A 19,051-nucleotide genomic window follows, 5' to 3' on the forward strand; every position below is an offset into this window, starting at 1 on the left:
CAAAACACACAGAACTAATATGCTGTAAAGTAAGCATACCTGGAAAGAGTTGTGCCAAAATGGGACTAATTGTTCTAGACATCTACACTCTCATAAATGTATTATGCTTTTGAATAAATACAAAATTAGTGAATAAAATTGTTTTTTTTTTTTGCTTTAATGTGACATTTAACTCTTTCAGTGCAAAATTCAGACAACTTCCTAGCAGCTGTTCTCATATCTACATTGTTTTAATTCATAGCAGTTTCTATGGTCATTCATTTCTCAAACAAACAAAAAAATGAACCAGATCATCAAAGATGAGATCTGGTAGACCGTGCATTTGAAAATGAAGGGCAGCCTGACTGTGGGTCAGAAGAGAATGGGAACTGCCATGAGCAAGCAATTCAGCCTTTACTGTGGAGAAAGGAGCAATGCATTACTGCTCAGCAGGTGGAAATACCATCTCTCAGAATACAGAAACAGAAAATTCATTTAGTTTTACTTTTTTTTATTGAAATAGAATTACATCACTTCCTTCTTTATCCACCCTCCATCCCCCTGTTATGCTTTCTCAAACACCTTCCATTCTCCCCTCAAGTTGATTGCCTTTGTTCCTTTTATTATTATTGTTATATACATATACATTCATGGACATGTATGTATAAATATGTACAAATGCATCCTGCTGAGTCTGTTGTTGTTTATGTGTAAAAGATTCCATAGCTGACCAGTCTGCATCAGAAAACAACAAGGGGGATCATCTTGGGAAAAGGTAATTCTTCTTTTCCCAACACTTAGTTTTCTATAATTCTTTGTTAGGGGTGGGTCTTCATTAAATTTTGCTCTTCCATGTTGACATGCCTACTGATATTACCATTGTTCTGGTCTTGTTTATTCGACCATTTCTAGGAGAGACTGAACCAGTAATCATCAGGATGTGCAAGTCAGTTATAAATAGTGACTTAGCAGCAATGAGTCACTAACTCACTACGTGTAGAACTGTCCACTTTATGGACTTCCTGATGGCCAAAAGAAAATAGATATTTTGTAGGCATACTTCTGACTACAATCCAATCCAGTGTCATTATGAGGATCTCTGAAAAACCATGGGGTTCTATGGGAAACTACACCGTTATTTGTTAGGGAGGAAATCTGGTATTTATCTGCTGCTCTAAATAGGTGATTTTCTGCCCCAACAGAAGCAATGTTAAAAAATGCATTGTCAGCCTGGGGAACAAAGGCAATGATGGAGTTGTCATAGTATTCTAGGTCCTGATACCCTAGATTAAAAAGTTCCTCAGAGGAGGATGATAAGGACATAATGTCCAGGATGATGTACCGGGGGCAAGGTGTGATGCCCTAAGCTGTGTAGACTGAACAGAAGAAACACAGGCACATAGAAGTAGAGCACAGTCTGTGTGTGGGAGACACACTGGTGTTGAGAGCCTTAATTTATGGTGCAGTGACTTCAAAAGCTAGACCAAAGTATGTATAAAAAGAAGTGAATCTGGGGCTGAAGAGATGGTTCATCAGTTGAGAATGCTTATTACTCTGCAAGGGACCTTGGTTTGATTTCTTCACACTCAATGCTGACTCACAGCTCTCTATAACATTTGTCAGGGAATCAGCTTCATCTTCCGGTCTCTGTGGACTTCTGCACACACATGGTTCAAATACAGACACACAAGCACACAAATTTGTACATAAAGTTAAAATAAAAAACATTTTTTAAGAATATCAGTAAATCTAAGCTTCAGTCTTAAAACTCAAGATGTTGTTTGTCTTTGGAAAAACACAGGAGAACTACTTATCCAGAAGACATGAAACTGTGGATATTGTACTCTTTGATTTATACTTTAGATGCATATATGTGTTTACTTTGTGACAATTATTTAGCTTATACTTAAGAGCTGTGCCCCTTTCCTCCTCGATTGCTGGCTAACAGTTGTTGAGAGAGGTTGCCATTTTCTTTAGTGGTGTAGCTCCTAAGTTGACATCTCTACTCCTGTAAACTTTGGTCACACACAAAATGAAAGCATGAAGGTGGAATGAGACTTGTTGGAAAGAAGGGTTTTGGCATGAGAGGCAAGGATGAGAGTGGATAATAGGCAAGGAAAAGATTAAAATTCCTTGCATAAATATATTGTCAGTCATTAAAAATTCAAGAATTGTGCACCTTTATGAAAAACAGTTCATTCTAGAGAGCTAGGAAACAATGATCAGGAAAAGATGTTCACTTAGAAGGACACTATATCCATGGTTCAATCCATAACCTCTTGCGGTTATAATCCTTCTGCTTCTTCTTCCATGAAGATCCCTCAGCCTTGAAGGGAAGGGGTTGATATATGCATTTCATTTAGAACTGGACACTCCAGTCTCTTATTCTCCATACATTGACCAGTTGAGGTCTCTGTGTTATCGACATCTACAGCAAGAAGAAGCTTCTTTTATGAGGGCTGAGAGATGGGCCGACATATGGATACAGCAGTAAGTCATAGGAGTCATTTTAAAACTGCATCCAAAGGAAATATTTGGAGGATTGATTGCTGGTAAAATTATTCATTGATCAAAATACTGCTAATTTAACATTCATACCTGATGTGGGAGGGTCTTCTGTTTTGTGTTGATTTCATTGGTTAATAAAGAAACTGCCTTGGCCATTTGATAGGCCAGCCCTTAGGTGGGTGGAGTAGACAGAACAGAATGCTGGGAGAAAGAGGGAAGTGAGGCGATCACCATGCCTCTCCTTTCTGGGACAGCCACCATGGAGCCAGCCACCAGGTCAGACATGCTGAATCTTTCCTGGTAAGCCACCACTTTGTGGTGCTACACACATTATTAGAAATGGGTTAATCAAGATGTGAGAGTTAGCCAAGAAGAGGCTAGAACTAATGGGCCAGGCAGTGTTTAAAAGAATATAGTTTCCATGTTATTATTTTGGGGCATAAGGTAGCCAGGTGGCCGGGAGCTGGGTGGCAGGAACCCAGCCTGCTGCTCCTACTACACATACCATTATAGTAATTTGCTAGTAATAACACTATTTCAGAAGTTGAATTATAATAAATTTTTGAATGAATAACCCAGTCACCTCTAACTGTAAACATTATGTAAAAACTGTCTTTTTGCATTTCATAAAGTAATGAGCATATATTTGTAAGTACATATAATAGTACTTCTAATCAACTTTAATATCTGGATTCATTCATAACTACTACAGTGCCATAAATACAGGTACCTCTTTTGCAGCCAGAGGCTTCTGGAAAGACGCTTTAGTTCATCCCTCAACGTTAGTGGCCAACGTCCATCCCCAAAGTGCTGCTGTATCTTCTGCAGTGAAATAACCTTGACAATGGCCCTGCGGATCTATTGTGTCTTGATGCTGAAGTTAACAGGGCTCATCGTGGGTGCGAAAGCACAGACACTGTGCCCATAAGGATGTGCGCCAGGGATGAGGTGTGTTGTCTGAGTCTGTGCACAATGGACAGGTCCAGAACAGGAACATGAAGCAGAGTATAGCCAGGATGTGGGAAATATGTGTGTATTTCTCGAGCCTCTTTCCTGCAGAGGCAATGGCCAACACAGTGTGGAGGATGACAGCATAGGAGAGCAGGATGAAAAGGACATCTGAGTCCACAGCCAGTATGATGATGTACAGCTCATAGAGACTACTAAAGCATGGGTCAGAGCAGGCCAGATGGATTGTGTCCTGATGAAGACAATAGGTATGAGAAAAGCACCATGGTGACAGTAGCCACGTGTCAATAGATGTAATGAGGGTGCAGCAGTAATGGCTGTGCTCTGTTTGCCCAGCACCATACCCACCAATTCCACTTGCATAGCAAAAGGAGAATCAGATCATCACCAGGTGGCTCATGGCAACCAATACTGTAGACTCCATGAAGGACAAGGGATGGAGGACGGCACCAGACCCCCTGTCTGCTCATCAAGCCATAACACCCCAGCACAGAGCTAGTGTTGACATACACCGGCCCAAGTCTGCCACGGCCAATATGGCCAAGAAACAGTATATGGACTGGTGGAGGGAAGGCTCAGTTTGAATCAGATGCAAGACAGTGGTATTCCTGCAAGAGCTACAAAGTACCCCATAAATATGGGCAGTGAAATCCAATAACGAGTCTATTCTGGGTCTGGGAAGCTGATCAGTGGGAATATCTATATTGGTGGAATAGATACCTTCATTTTCAAAAGGTCAAAGCACTCTGGGGAAAAAGGCATCTGGTCAAAACTTAGGATAATATACATAAACTATCCCAGTGTCACTGGGAAAATCTCCAGCTCAGTGTTCTATCTGGTTTTCATTAGACTCAAAGGCTTCTTAATTAACTCTTTCCTAAAAGTGGGATAAGCCCTTTTCCTATTTACCCATCATTTTTTGTTGTTGCTAACTAACATACAGTTTCTCTTAGTGACATTAAGCACGAGTGAACCTTTTCTCTACTCTTGACAAATTTTTCTAAGAACAAAGCAACAAAACTCACAACAATAACAACAATAAAATCCCAAAAAACCCAGGTAAAGCTGAATATCTAAATTCCTTTTTCCAATGGTCTTTGTATGTTCTTCTTATTTTTCTCCCTTTTCTGTAATGTAAGTTATTTTTAACTTTTCTGAGCAATTCATAGACTGCTGCAAAGAATTTTCCCTTTCATCTTCCCACTTAGATCTTCTTGTTGTTATTAGACACTTTCTGCATGTCTACATGATCAGAAGATGAGGTGGTACTCTTCATTCTAAACCCGGATCTTTCCAAAGAACCTCAGGCTCTCCCTACCAAGAATTCAGGCTGACATACTAATGTCCCTGGGCATCGAGTCTTCCCAAGAGACTCATAGATGCTACTTCTACCCTTACTGGGTCTTTAAGCCACATAGTAAACATTTGCTGAGATGTCTAATTACCAAAAAGTAACAGACTACATAAGTGATTCTAGAGGATGAAGGACCCTTTCTTACTGCCAACTAGAAATGAGTCTCTAACTTACCTTAAGGTGAATTTCAGCATGCACAGGTATACTAGTTATCCTCTACCCTTTTGCTTTTTCTGATTAATGGCTTTCATACATTACATTTTGATCATATTCTTCTTACGTCTTTTATCTCTCCAAAGCTCTGCCTCCTCAGAAATTGTGCTGGAGTTCTGATGGATTTTACACAACTTTATTAGAAACAATGAGAACAATGTTTCTAAAATAGACGTTTCAACTGTACAATTTCAGTAAGCTGATGTAGAAACAACAATAGTCAAGCCTTGCCCTTGTCTAACTAATTCTCAGAATTCCAAAGTCAGGGCTCTCGGGAAGATGCTTACATGGCAAGCCTTGCTCTCCTCAGTCTCAGTGTCTGATATAGCATTTGCTTTCATACTTTCATAAGTAAATTCAATGATGTTTTCTATTAAAAGAGTAGATATGAGGTTTAATTGATATTCTGCATTTGGAGAATTTAGGTGAAGGTCTGGAGGAGAAAAAGGAATATAAATGAATTTGTTATCATTATTCCTGATCCAGAACTGGTGTCTAGGCTTTATCCTTCTCAATCTACAGAAGGAAATTCCTTCTCTATTTTATGCAATGTGTTAGATATCAGCAGACAGTGCTCATGAAGGGCTGGCAACCTCCTTGGGGACTTGGGAATTATAAAACAATTGAAAAAGAATGAAAAGGAAGATATTAAGGGACAGCTTATAGTATAAGCCAAGAGAAACTAGGTTGAGGGATGAACTGTCAAATAAGACTGAGGAAAGGGTAAAAGTAGTGTCAAAGTAAGATAAGGAAAGATAAGGGAACATACTGGTGGTCTTTTAAAAAACACGTAAAGTTTAGATATTATGATGGTGTCATGGTCAAAGAAACAGGGAACTCTTAAAAATCAATAATAGTAATAATAATAAAAATGATAACAAAAAAAAAAACAGGGGACTCTAGGTGCCCAAAAAAGCAAAAGAATGAAAGTGGACCAGCACCGAAATATTCAGGGGGAGGTACTGAAAACAGAAGGTTGAGTGATAGAGGGAAGGGAAGTTGGGAAACTTAGTTGGAGACTCTGAAGAGCAGAGGATACTAGAGATGGCATGAAGAGAGGGAGGATAAAGAAGTTGAAAGACAAAGAATCAACATATAGGATGATGGAGGAGTTACTTTCATTGGTTAATAAAGAAACTGCCTTGGCCCATTTGATAGGCCAGCCATTAGGTGGGTGGGGTAGACAGAAAAGAATGCTGGAAGGAAGTGAGGCAGACTCCATGCTTCTCCTCTCCAGGGCAGACGTGATGAAGCTCCGACCCAAGATGGATGTAGGCTAGAATCTCCCTGGTAAGTCACTACACACATTAATAGAAATGGGCCAAGCAGTGTTTATATGAATACAGTTTGTGTGTTGTTATTTCGGGGCATAAGCTAGCCGGGCAGCTGGGAGCTGGGTGGCAGGAACGCAGCCTGCAGCTCCTACTACAATAGGAGAAATGCATATTGCAAGACTGAGAGTAGGGAATTGATGACACAGAGATGTAGAGAGAGAACTTGAGAGAAAGGGAGGTTTTCGAAGAATTAGGAGAGGCCAGAGACCAAGAACAGATGGGGAAGGGCAGAGGAAAAACAGGGAAAGGGCCAGAGAGGGAGACCAGATAAGATGTGAAAGGAGAAAACTGTTGAAAAACAGCAGAAAAAGTGGAAAAGACAAGCAATAGAGGAATGGTGTTATGAGAAGGAAGCCTAAGGCGAAAGCACCCGAGAGAGAGAGGAATCAGTCTCCTCATCCTAAATGAATGCAACAATGAAGAAGTGCAATTTTAAGGAGGAGAATGTCTTTACAGGAGGTGTGGCGTGATGGTCAAGGATACTGGCTCCAGGATTATACCTGAATTCTAACCACAACTACCTTATCTATTAACCTATCTATTAAGTCATAGCATCACTTAATTTTAATTTCATCATCTGAAAAGTTGAAACAGCTGTATAAATTTTGCAGATTAGCAAGTTATTCACATGTGGCTTTAGGCTGTATGAGCTAGAGTCATATACTCAATAGATAAAGATTACTGGGTGCAGTTTACAGTTCTAAATTCTCTTTAAAAATTATTTCATGATATTTTTCTCATGTTCTGTGCATGGCTACTCATGTCTACAATGTGCTGGTGGGCAAAGTCAGTGCACAGTCTGACAGTGGAGAGTGGGCATATATTTAAGCCTGCACTCTAAAGCATGATTTTTGGACAAGCTATTCACATAGAAAAAAAGCTTCTTTCTATGATGGATGATTTTAACCTATATCTGCCCTCCTTTACAGGAAAATGATGTGGCTTATTGGATTTTGAAAAGGCTTGATCTAAAATGTTGGAAGTTGTGTTCATTAGGGGCACAGTTATGGATATTGTAATCCCTTGTCTGCAAAACCCCTAACCATTTCACTATAAAGCACAGCCTTATGAAAAGTCTAGGTTTCTCTTCCTTAAACAGTAAGAAGAAAATATAGAACTGTGACTTAGATCACAGATTGGCCATCCTTCTGGGATATGCCCTATTCCACAATTCTGCAAATGGTTCTGCTGGATATGAGATAACACTGGATGGCTCTCTCTACCATAACCCAAAGGATCTTCAACAACTCATGAATTCCTTTTGTACAACTTCTTTGCAGGCTCTTCAGCTTTCCCCTTTCCTTTACCAGTCTCCTTTGACTGATGCAGAATGATGCACTGTGGACGGTATTGTAATCTATAAGGTTCTCATGTTTCTTCTTTGCGTCTTGGGCATCCCTGAGGATTTTCTTTAGATTGATGCAGATCTTGCATACACAGAAAAACATGAAGGATCTGAATCCTCCCCAAACTTAGCGTGGGTTCCTCAGTTATCTTCAATGGAAATGTGGTGGCCTGGAATTATCACAAGGGATGTTTCAGTGAGCCAGGTGTTCCTTTAGTCTTCTCTAGCACATCTTGTTCAGAAAATACATTGGCTGACCTTCAACTTCTCCCCCACCCTGCCTTTCTCCAAAGTTCCTTTTGAAGTCCTCTGGGTGACCATAAAATTACTCATGCACTTATCAAATACCTAGGGATTTTAGAGATGCTCAGATATTTGGAAACAAAAATCATTAAAGTAGATATTCTGTCTTTGAGAAAGCAGGCATGTTTTGTAAGAGATTGCCATGAGAAAGAGTTACTCTCACTGATTAGCAAAAAGAAGGCTAAACAGGAAATACAAGTATTTAGTGGAGCCTCTTCAAAAATGATTGCTCTCTGTCCAGAGCCAACATGATGAATGATGAAGAAAACGTGCAGAGGCTTTCAGTCATCACAAAGAAATACATAAAATTATTTGATTATCAGCTGCTCAAACAATTATGTTTTAACAATACAGTGTTGCATTCAAAAGCTTCTAGACTCCAAATAGTATTAAGATGGGGGATGGTCAAAGCCACTTCAAATAGATAATCATTTGCAAGAATAAATGTGCTTATGACAAGTTTTTTTTTTTTGCTTGTCTTTTTAAGTACCGTGGTATGGTTAAAAGAACAAACACTGCAATCATGTAGAGCAATGTCATACTCAGATATATTACTGGGAAAGTTATTTTGCCCTGATTTCTTTATAAAAATGATTATTTAATATCCCCTGTCTCACAAGGTCATTGTCTAGTTTAAATGGTATGTAATACATTGACACCTTATAATTATGCTTATATCATAGTATATGTTTAAAATAGCTTCTAGCCTCAATAGTACATACTTGTAACCCCAACTCTCAGAAAGATGAAAGAAGAAGACCATGAGTTCCAGGCCAGGCTGGGACATAGGTCAGTCTCCAAATAAAAGATACTATGTGGGAAATATTTGTACTATCAATTCAATATTTTAGGGATCTAATATTGGCCTAAATTCAGTCTATTATAAAACTGTCTCTTTTTTTAGCTATTTGTTCTTCTTTCTCCCATTTTCTAATACAAAACTGGAAAATTTATAATATAGTATATCAAAGCTCTATCAAGATTAAGGGGCTAATAGCTGGAACTTCTTTTACTAAGACACAGCAGATCTTGAAACAATTGATCTTATTTGAAATGGCTTAAGAAAAGCAGTCAAATTATACTGTACCCAATTCTGAAATCTTAGAAAATTTCTTAAGGGAGCTGGACATAGTGTTATATGTCTGGAATCCAAGGCAGCATTGGAGACACAGAAGTAGGAGAATCAGGAGTTAAGGCAATCCTGGGCTCCACAGGCAAGTATGAGACTAGTCTAGGCTACATGAGGTCCTGCCTCAAAACTCAGTAAACAAATAAATAAATGCAAAAAAGAAAAGCATGCTCTTGCTCTTCTCTCTCTCTCTCTCTCTCTCTCTCTCTCTCTCTCTAAATTTCAGTTTCTAATTTGAAAAAAAATGTCAGCCTACTTCTCATGTGACAGTGAAAATAAAAAGCACTTAGCACTCACTACCCTGATAATGCTTAATAAGTGCTGATACACACCATCATTGCATTGTTATCATTACACAGTCAGATAGGACCTTCTAGAGTCTGTGAACTACCTATTTTAGGCAAAGCAGCTAAGTTGTGTTTGTGGGTAATTTGGATTATGTGAAACATAATGAAACACATAAATAAGATTATATGCAACAGTACTTTTCCTAATGGGTATAAACATTCTGAAAACCTGGGTCGTCTGAATTTTTTGTTCATAATAGTTTTATCTTTTTTGATTTAGTCATCTTTTTCTTCATAGAGAGTCTGGATCTGTGGCCAAGGTGGGTGTTGAGCTTATGAGCCTGATTGCTATGGTTCCCAATATTTACTCCCATGCTTGACTTTTACATTATTCTGTGAAGAATAGTTCTCTAAATATTGAATATTATTTTAATAATCAACATTTTATTAAATGAATTATCTCATGTCGTTTCCAATTTTTGACTTGGACATTTATGTGGTTTTTGTTGTTTTAAATAACATAACTGTGGAGACTCAAAAAAGTGAGCCTATTTCCACTTTGACCAAAGGTCAGAGAGTTGGAACTGACCTCTGTTCCTTGAAGGTTATTGTGTTTCTACAGCAAACAAACATCTCACCTAGATTTAGATCAGAGAGTTCTGCTCTATTAAGGTTATTGTCAACAGGTATGGCTATTAGCCAGATCTTGTATTTCAGGAATAGAGAAGTAGATATGTTTCTATCTCAAACAAAAGTCTAAGGATCCTACTAAAGTTTACTTAAGAAAATAACATTGCCTTCCACTGAGGGAGTGGTTTGCCTACAGAATGTTTTGGTCAAGGGTGTGAGCATGACTTGTTCTGTTCTAGCAACAGAATGTTTAACTGTTTAACTATGGATGTAGTTTTTTTTTTTTTTTTTTATCTTACTCCTACCTTTTGGATATTTAGGGTATTTTAAGCAACTGGAAATTAAATGTGAGCCATTTCAGTATTCACGGAAACTCCCTTCCGGTACTGTTTATGTTTTCTTTTTTATTATTTTCATGTCTTTGTACTCTTTACTATATTTCTAATGCCACGCCTCCATCCGGGCAAGCGGTATTTGTGTCAAGACTGCTCTCCAGCACATAACTAACCTTTTGTAGTCACTTACAACTTGTTCAGTACATCTGTTAAAGACCAGTCTAGGTTCCAGAGCTAGGTTTGTGAACAGAGGTCTTGGACTAAGTTCAGAATGAACTTATGTGTAAGGAGTATCTCCCTTGAAAGCTGTAGAAACTCAGACTTCATGGAGTCTAAACAATTGGGATTATTATACAAATATGCATCTGCATAGGTATATACACGTATGTATTCATACACCCACGCACACACATATGAACAGAAAACACAAGAAACCTACACGCAAATACACACACAACAACAACACTCAGAATCTAACTCAGAAGTTTCTGGACCAACAATTTATTTTCTTTGGCAACTGTGTCTCCTTCGCTATCATTGATACTTGTTATTGAAAATATATTACATATCAGTCATTGAATTAACAGTACATAGATTTATTAATAATAGAGGCATACATAATATCTGAAAGGAGTTTAAATTACTCTTATATCCTAGTGGACATACCCACAAACATACAAACCACATGCTACTTAATGATGAATGTTAACACGGTAAGCAAGGGGTGGAAGTCAATTGCGTTATCCGCTCCGTGTTTAGAAAATAAGCTTGTCTTAGGACATAACCGTAAAGTCAAGACTGAACATGGATTGTAATTGGCTGTGGAAGGGACAGAAGCTCTGTTGATTTTGAGCTGGCATCCTGTGAGCAATGGAATTGTGGCCCAAATGTGTTGTGGCAGTTTCCGTGCCTGAAACTGCTCCCCTGCACAATACTGTGCAGCACCTCAGAACCACAGCACACAGACGTGCAGAGTGACTTCAGTTTAATATTGAATCGAGTTACAGGATTCAAGGATTAAAAATACAAGCAAGATGAAATCAGAGATGAGCAGAATCTGGAGGAGTGTCACAGTTTGTTACTACATGATAGATTGTACACTTAAGGAAGAATTGAGAGATTTCACCTAGACTGTTTTAGGGGAAGTAAGTCAGATTTTGATGAACTGACACAACTTTAGTATCTTATAGTAATGTTTGACAAGAATAGAGAAGAAGAGGACTTTGGCCTAGTAGAAAAGATGGAACAGTCCCAAGGGGCATGGAAAAGGTATATTTCCTCGGCATTTACAACAAATCAAATTTGTTCATTGCTGGGATCTACTGCGGATGATGCATTTATTGTTTCCTCTTACTTTCGTATTAGCTGAGCTTTCATTTTAGCGTTTGTTTTGCTGTGTAACTTCTGATACTATTCAAACTGTCACTTTCAAATGTAGGAGGAGGCATCATAATTTAAGAAAAGAAGATTGTCAAGGTCTAGTGCATTGGGGTCCCTGTGTAAGGGTCTCACGCAAATCAGGACACAGGGGATGCAGAGTGTGAACAACTGTATAACAAGCTCTGTTTTGTATGGCTTTTTATACAGACTAAAAAGCATTACCTTAACTCTGAAACTCCCCTTTATTAACGTACATGATCATGAGAAACTCTTGCCTCAATTTGTAAGAAACAATACCTCAATTAATAACAGTAATAAACATGAAAAGAAGTACATAGAAACAAGGCAAAAAGTATACAGAAGCAAAGCACTCCTTTGTAACTGGTAGAGCGTGAAGAACAGAGCTTAAATGCCACTTCCTTATCCAGGGCACAGATTCTGACAGAACGTTTGAGAAATGGGCAGATAAAGTTTGCTTTCATCTATGCTTGGTTTGCCAAGCAACTGTTTCCCAACTTCATCTCATTTGTCCCAGGAGGAGCCTGCTCTCTAAGCCAGTTCTGTGTCTCCAAAGAAGATCTGTGTTCTCAAGGCAAAATTTGAAAAAAAAAAAAAAAAAACAAAAAACAAAAAAAAGCACCACACTAAACTTTATTTGTGATTGAGATGTTGATGCTATCATGATGCCTGATGTTCTAACAAACAGTACTTAATGTGACAGGGTTTGGTTTTTAGAGTAAGGGTATTCAGTGACACATTTATACCCAGGGCTCAGAATTGTCCTTCCTAAAGCCTACGAGTTTGGTGATTGCCCTTCGGATCTCCCTGGTCTTAATGCTGTAAATGACTGGGTTGAGCATGGGTGGCACAAAGAGGTAGATATTGGCCATGAGAAGGTGCACAGCAGGTGGTGCATGTTTCCCAAAGCGGTGCACCAGGGACAGCCCTGCCATGGGCACAAAGAACACAAGCACAGCACAGAGATGTGAAGTACATGTTTGGAAGGCTCGGATCTGCTCCTCTTGGGAAGCCAGTCCTGCCACGGTGTACAGGATGAAGCCATAGGACAGTGCAATGAGCACCAGGTCTGTCATCACGGTAAACACTACCAGTGACAGTCCATACAGGTTGTTGAAGGTGGTGTCTACACATGCCAGGTGTATCACTTCCTGGTGTAGACAAAATGAGTGGGAGAGGACAAGAGGTTCACAATAGGGAAAAGCCTTCAGGAGGAGAACAATTGGGATAAGGGCTACAGGTCCCCTGAGAATAACGCATAGGCCTGCCCTGATCACTCTCTTACCAGTGATGATGACCGAGTACCTCAGCGGATGGCAGATTGCCACAAAACGATCAAAGGACATAGCAAGGAGCACTGCAGATTCCATGAAGGAAAAAGAGTGGATGCAGAACATCTGGATTTGGCAGGCTCCAAAATAAATGTTATGGTAATTGAACCAAAATATACCCACTGTGGTGGGCAAGGTAGACACTGACAGCCCCAGGTCAGTGAGCGCCAGCAAGGAGAGCAGATGGTACATGGGCGTGTGCAGACGAGGGCTTCTCTTGATAATCATCAGAATGAGACAATTGCCAGAGATGGCCACCAGGTACATCAAGAAAAAGGGGATGAAAATCCAGTGTTTAAAGGCTTCCAAACCAGGAAAGCTACTAAGGTAGAACATGGGGCTGAAGTGAGTAACGTTGGACAGGACCATGAATTAAGAAGATATTGCGTGGTATTCCTCAAGGATGGAGCTGAAAATAAATGGATATCTCTGATTATTCATTAGTTCTTCAGTCTCACAAACACTCTGTGAGGAATTTCACAGTAATCTCTCACTTCTCATCCTCAACTCTGCTCATCAGTTCTATGCTTTAGCCATTCACATCACAGTATTCGAAATTTCTTTGATGAAATAACCGTCACTAGGCTTCTCCCCTGTATTTACATTACCTCTCTCCCTCCCTCTCTCTCCATCTTGTTTTTGAGACAGGGTTTCTTTGTGTAGTCCTTGCTGTCCTATAATTCGCTCTGTAGACCTCAGATTCAGAGATCTGACTGCCTCTGCCTCCAGAGTGAAGACATTATTTTCTGGTCTTTTCTACTGTTTTTTTTTTTTAAATCTTCTCTAGTCTTTAAATATGTCTGTTTCCATTCTTAGGTATATTTTGAAATTCTCTAATATTGCTCCTCAGGCAATAAAATTTACTCTCATAATTTCATTTTTCATATTTATTCTGATAAGAATTAGATTTGCGACTCTACAGCTCTCTTTTGATTTCCAGATTTATATGTAGTACCTTGCAGAACATTTATAATTTGATGTTTCACAGCTCAAAAGCAAGGTAAAAATTTGTCTTTTCCAACAACAATTTTATTTTATTTATCTTATGGACATAAATCAAATCATTGTTTTTTATATTTGTAATGCTGGCAGTATATTATGATTATGGTTTCCCCTGCCTCACCTCCACCAAGATTCTTTCTGATTCCCACTCACTCAAAATCACACTGTTACTATGATGGTGTGTTGTGGAAAATATAGGTTAGAAATCCAGTTAAAACATAAAAGGAGGAGGGATAATGAAAACGAACATGCTTTCTGGGTTATGAGTTAGGATTGACCATTGATTTTAGGTACATTATACAATTCTTGATGAGATATTGAGAACATAGATGCAACAGTTAGATTACTAAGAATTACGTCTAGAGGATTGTGAGAATAAGAATAGCCAGCACGTTCTAAAGACTTCAGGGATGTGCCTGGTACAGCGGCTGGAGGAAATGGGAACAAAGTATAAGGTAGTGCAGGGGAGGTCATAGCAGGAGAGCGAGAGAATAAAACACAAACAAAAACCAAAAAAAGCTGGGCCGTGGAGGAGTACACTTAGTTCCTAGCACAGCACATAGGAGGCAGAGACAGGTGGACCTCTGAGTTCAAGGCCAGTCTGTTCTACAGAGCAAGTTCCAGGACAGTCAAGACTACACATAAAAACCTTGTCTCAAAAACCAAATAAAAATTATATTTACAAACAAATGAATGACAAAAAAGACCAAGATAAACCCACATCATTTTAGCCAGGAAGTGAGAATATTTTGCTCATTTGTCCTTCCATTTCTTTAGCAGTTCTCTACTCAAATAAATAACTCACAACCTATTAATTTTTTATAATCCACTTAGTCAGCAAAAAGCCTTTTAAATACATTCATAAGGGCCTATGTTTAGTACGTCTTTAGAATGTCTGATTTAGTTGCATCAGTTATATGTACTTCTGACCATGCCTTACCTTTTAAAATTCCCCTCTCAGATGTTTTGATATCATATTGGCTGGTTCTTTCCTGATTCTTATAACAGTTCCCATCAAACTCTTTCTTCCTTTATTTAAAATGTTCATGTTACTCAATTTCCTGACCTTGGACATTGTATCTTCTCATTTATTATTTGTTATTATTGTAAAGTTGCTGTAAATATTTGTCTCTAATCCAGATAGCCAGCCTGAGTTGCTATCTCTTTTTGAGCTGCTTGTTAATATGTGTCAATTATACTTACTACATTTACCACTGAGTTCAAGACCATCATCCCACGTTTAATTCTCTGCTGCTTGTGATTTTTAGCTATCACCTGTTTCCAAATATGAACTTCAATTTTTTTAACTTTCTTATCTATTTTTTAACTGAGTTCAGTCTTCCTTTTGAATATCCCTTCACTTATTTCCTTGTATTTATCTTTGTATTCATCATTTTTGTTCTCAGTTTTCCCCAAACCATCTTCACTGATCCCTCTGATACATACTTTGTAATGTCTGGTCCTCTGTCCCCAGAGCCCGCCCCCTGCTGTCTCAGCATCATTTGGAAAATGCTAACTCTAGGCTACAATGTCAGTCCTTCCTTAGGTTCCCTTTCAGGGCACTAAAGAGCTGTGGTAATAGGCCCAGTTTCTTGATGTCAGGTGCAACTCAGAAAGAGTATAAAACTTACACATTTGTGTTTCTCATAACTATGAATCCTTTTATCCCTGTCTCACAGATGGGTCTGAAGCCATGTCTCGTGCCAAATTATATTGCTCTAATGTACGAGAGTCTGTAGCACTCGACTCCTGGCCAGGCCCTTTCTGAATTGACCTTTCCAAATCCCTCCTTTATTTACTCCATTTATCGCACCCGTGTTACTATTACTTGATGTTTGCTTTTTATATTTCTTGCTTTCTTGGCAAACAACAGCTCTGGTTTTTTCAACTAGTAAACACTTGCTGATGTTTAAGCCTCAGTACAAATATTCCCTCTTACTGACATCTCTGACTTCTCTGTGTAGAGTTAGGTGAGTTCTCAGCACACCTTTTATGTAATGCTACTGAAATAAAATGAATATATATATATATATTCAGTATTTGCTTTTTATAATTAGATAGGGTATATTGTATTAGCATAAGTACAAACATGTACAACTCATGTATGTTTTATAAATTTCCTTATAGTTTATAAAATGCATATTACTTATCAGTAATTAGTGGTCTTTATACACTGTATATAAAATATAATGTTATAAAAGAATAAAAGCATGCACATAAACACAAATATATTAAAATTATGATTATATATCCATATATATTTTTACTTCACAGCTGATCCTTGGCCAGAGGCTAAGAACAATGCATGTTTAAATTTATGTTGCATAAATTATTTATATACTACTAATAACACATGTCTATGTTTACATTTGTCCCTCCTATACATGTATTTAAGACTAATGATTCTTTAATTCTTCTTTTTTCAACCAAGTAGACTATGACCCCTGGATTCCAGGGCAGTGATTACCATGTGGTGAACTCTACCCTGCAGTGTTTATATGAAGAACCAAATGAGGAGGGGACATGCTACTCACCTCTTGTCCCACCTGGCTGTGACTGGAGTCCTGGGCTCAGCTGTTATCACTGCCTTCAGCGTCATATGGCCCAACAGACAAGGAGAAGGATCTGGTGAAAGCAAGAAGTCCACAGAGACAGTGGCGGGGCAGGACTTACTCATTTTAGAAAGGAAGTTAGAGGGAGTTTATGTTGGCAATGTGAGACAACTGTCTGTGAAGGGAGAGCCACTCCATATCTCCATTTCCACAGAGAAGCAGGAGAGTCTGTCCATCAGTAAATGGTTATATTTAATGACTGTGCAGTGGTAACACTCACAACAGAGAAAATATCAGTGAGGTCTGAGAAGGAAAGTTCTCGAAATGAGGATTTCTGACACACCACAAGTACTTAGCTGCCTTTGCCATACCTATTTTTTTTTTTCAAATTTAGCATTTTCTATTTGCAGAATGAACTTTTGGGAGAAACACTGTTTCTTATGAATTGAGAATAAATATTTTGACCTTATTCCTCATCTTACACTGTAGAGAACATCTCTAGGAGGGCAGAACATGCCTCTTTTGAGTAGGGTAGAGGAGGACTGTGGAAAAGGAGTTCGTGCTTGGATAATTCGATTGTCAGTAAACGATTTCAGCATTGATACACACAGATCAAGAGCTACTAGATCTACTGTGCTCACTGGCTGAGACAGAAAATGCACATAACAAATGTGTTAGGTCACGAGAAGGGCACAGCGAGTAGAGCTGACAGCTGGGCAAGTGGGTACATAAAGATCAGAAAGACGATCATTTTGTGCCAGTGGGAGGCTAATCTCTAGGTATGATCCAGGAAGAGCCTGGCTTGCACAGGAGCCATCATCATGAAGACAGAGCACCACTGTTCTCCAACCAGAAGATAACATTGTAGATGATCTCTGCTCTCCAGGGAGAGAAGGCCCCTCTCTCTGACGCTGTCCCTAGCTTTCACTGAGAACTCCAAAAGTCGAGAAGATTCCACAGAGAGCTCAAATACTCAGATTTAATTTTTCAAGAGAGAAATGTCTGAGCTACAGTGAGGAAAATATGGGTAATGCATTTACAGAAGCTCACTCAAACTTGTATGGGAGAAGCCCAAATTAGAGCTGAGAGCACCTCCATCTGTGCTCACTGCTCTTTTGGAACACCATTCCTCCATTCCTTTAGTTCCTGCATGTCCTCCACTCTAGTTATATTCTCCCTATTACATCGCTCCAACAGAAGATAGGAGTGGACACTCACCAACTGCTGTTACTTTCAAAGCCACGAAGTCATGGCAGTTTGTGCTGCAGGCAAGAATGGCTGCAGGGGCAGGGAGAGGCACAGGCTGCTCTCCGTCAGGGAAGTATTTATCTTCCTCTGTCCTTGTAAAGCAACACTTCACTTCAGCTGGGAGAACTTGAGGACAAACAAGGAGTCCCAGGGGTGGCTCCACATATGCAGGAAGGAGTCTTTCATTACCCCCACTTATCCTTCCTTCTACAGGGTTGCCTGAAGTTGGAGTGTAGGGTTGGGTGCAGCAGTGAGACTCATCCTACCTCATTGTATTTCCTCCCTGCTTTATGAAGAACCAACAGTATTAGCTGTGACATCATTCCCCTCCCTTCGTGCATGGCAAAGGACCCAGAGTTTACAGCAAAGGATGAATGTAACATATGAAGGGGGTTATATATGTGACGCCACGTTGTCTTCTTAATTGCTTATCTATCTTGAAGTCCAGGCATAACTACTTCCTCAAATATCTTACCTTCCTACAGTCGATTTTTTTACTCATTGTTTATTTACTCATTGCTAAATCATTCATTTTTTTTCTACCAGTCACTCTGTTTTTGAGTCCAAAGATCAAATTACTTTCATCACTTCTGTACAGTGGACCTCAAATGCTAGTCCAGGTGCACACTTCAGGCTTTAAGACTCTCTACTCAACTTTGAATACAAAGGATATTTCCCACATGGTCAAAAACAATCGAATTTCCTAATTGCTCTTGCCTTCTTTACTCCTCTGATGTGAATATCTCATCTTCTTGCAAAAAAAAATCAATTTTTCCTTTTTCATGATATGATTAGTCAGTGATCTTGCTTTTCTTTCCACTCAAAACACACAGAAAATATATAGCATAATAAAGTCATAAAAAAAAAGAAAAAGAAACCCAAGGAGGAGGAAACAAACACAGGGCTGGGCTTTTAGAGACTGGCACAAAAAAAAAATGTGTCATATCCTTCAGCAGGGAAAGTGGACCAGAACTGTGTGTGTAGAGTCCTGTAATACTGGCTTAACTGTGTTTATTTATAAGGCTCAAATATTCATGCTTTTCTTATATAAATTATATACTTGAAGGTTTAGTGTGCAAACAATAGCATTTGACAGTCATACTGAAACAGACAAACAACAAACAACAAACCACT

The 19,051-nt window shown here is 38.9% G+C and overlaps 1 protein-coding gene across 1 annotated transcript; it reads right to left on the bottom strand.

Annotated features, from left to right (window-relative positions):
• Positions 1-12,524: 12,524 nt before the first annotated feature.
• LOC130879970 (olfactory receptor 51M1-like) lies at positions 12,525-13,511 on the bottom strand. The gene has a single exon (XM_057778783.1). It carries the CDS (start codon positions 13,482-13,484, stop codon positions 12,525-12,527), a length of 960 nt encoding a protein of 319 aa, XP_057634766.1. The 5' UTR covers positions 13,485-13,511.
• Positions 13,512-19,051: the final 5,540 nt, after the last annotated feature.

This window comes from Chionomys nivalis, chromosome 8, assembly GCF_950005125.1.
Source record: "Chionomys nivalis chromosome 8, mChiNiv1.1, whole genome shotgun sequence".
Taxonomy (NCBI): Eukaryota; Metazoa; Chordata; class Mammalia; order Rodentia; family Cricetidae; genus Chionomys; species Chionomys nivalis.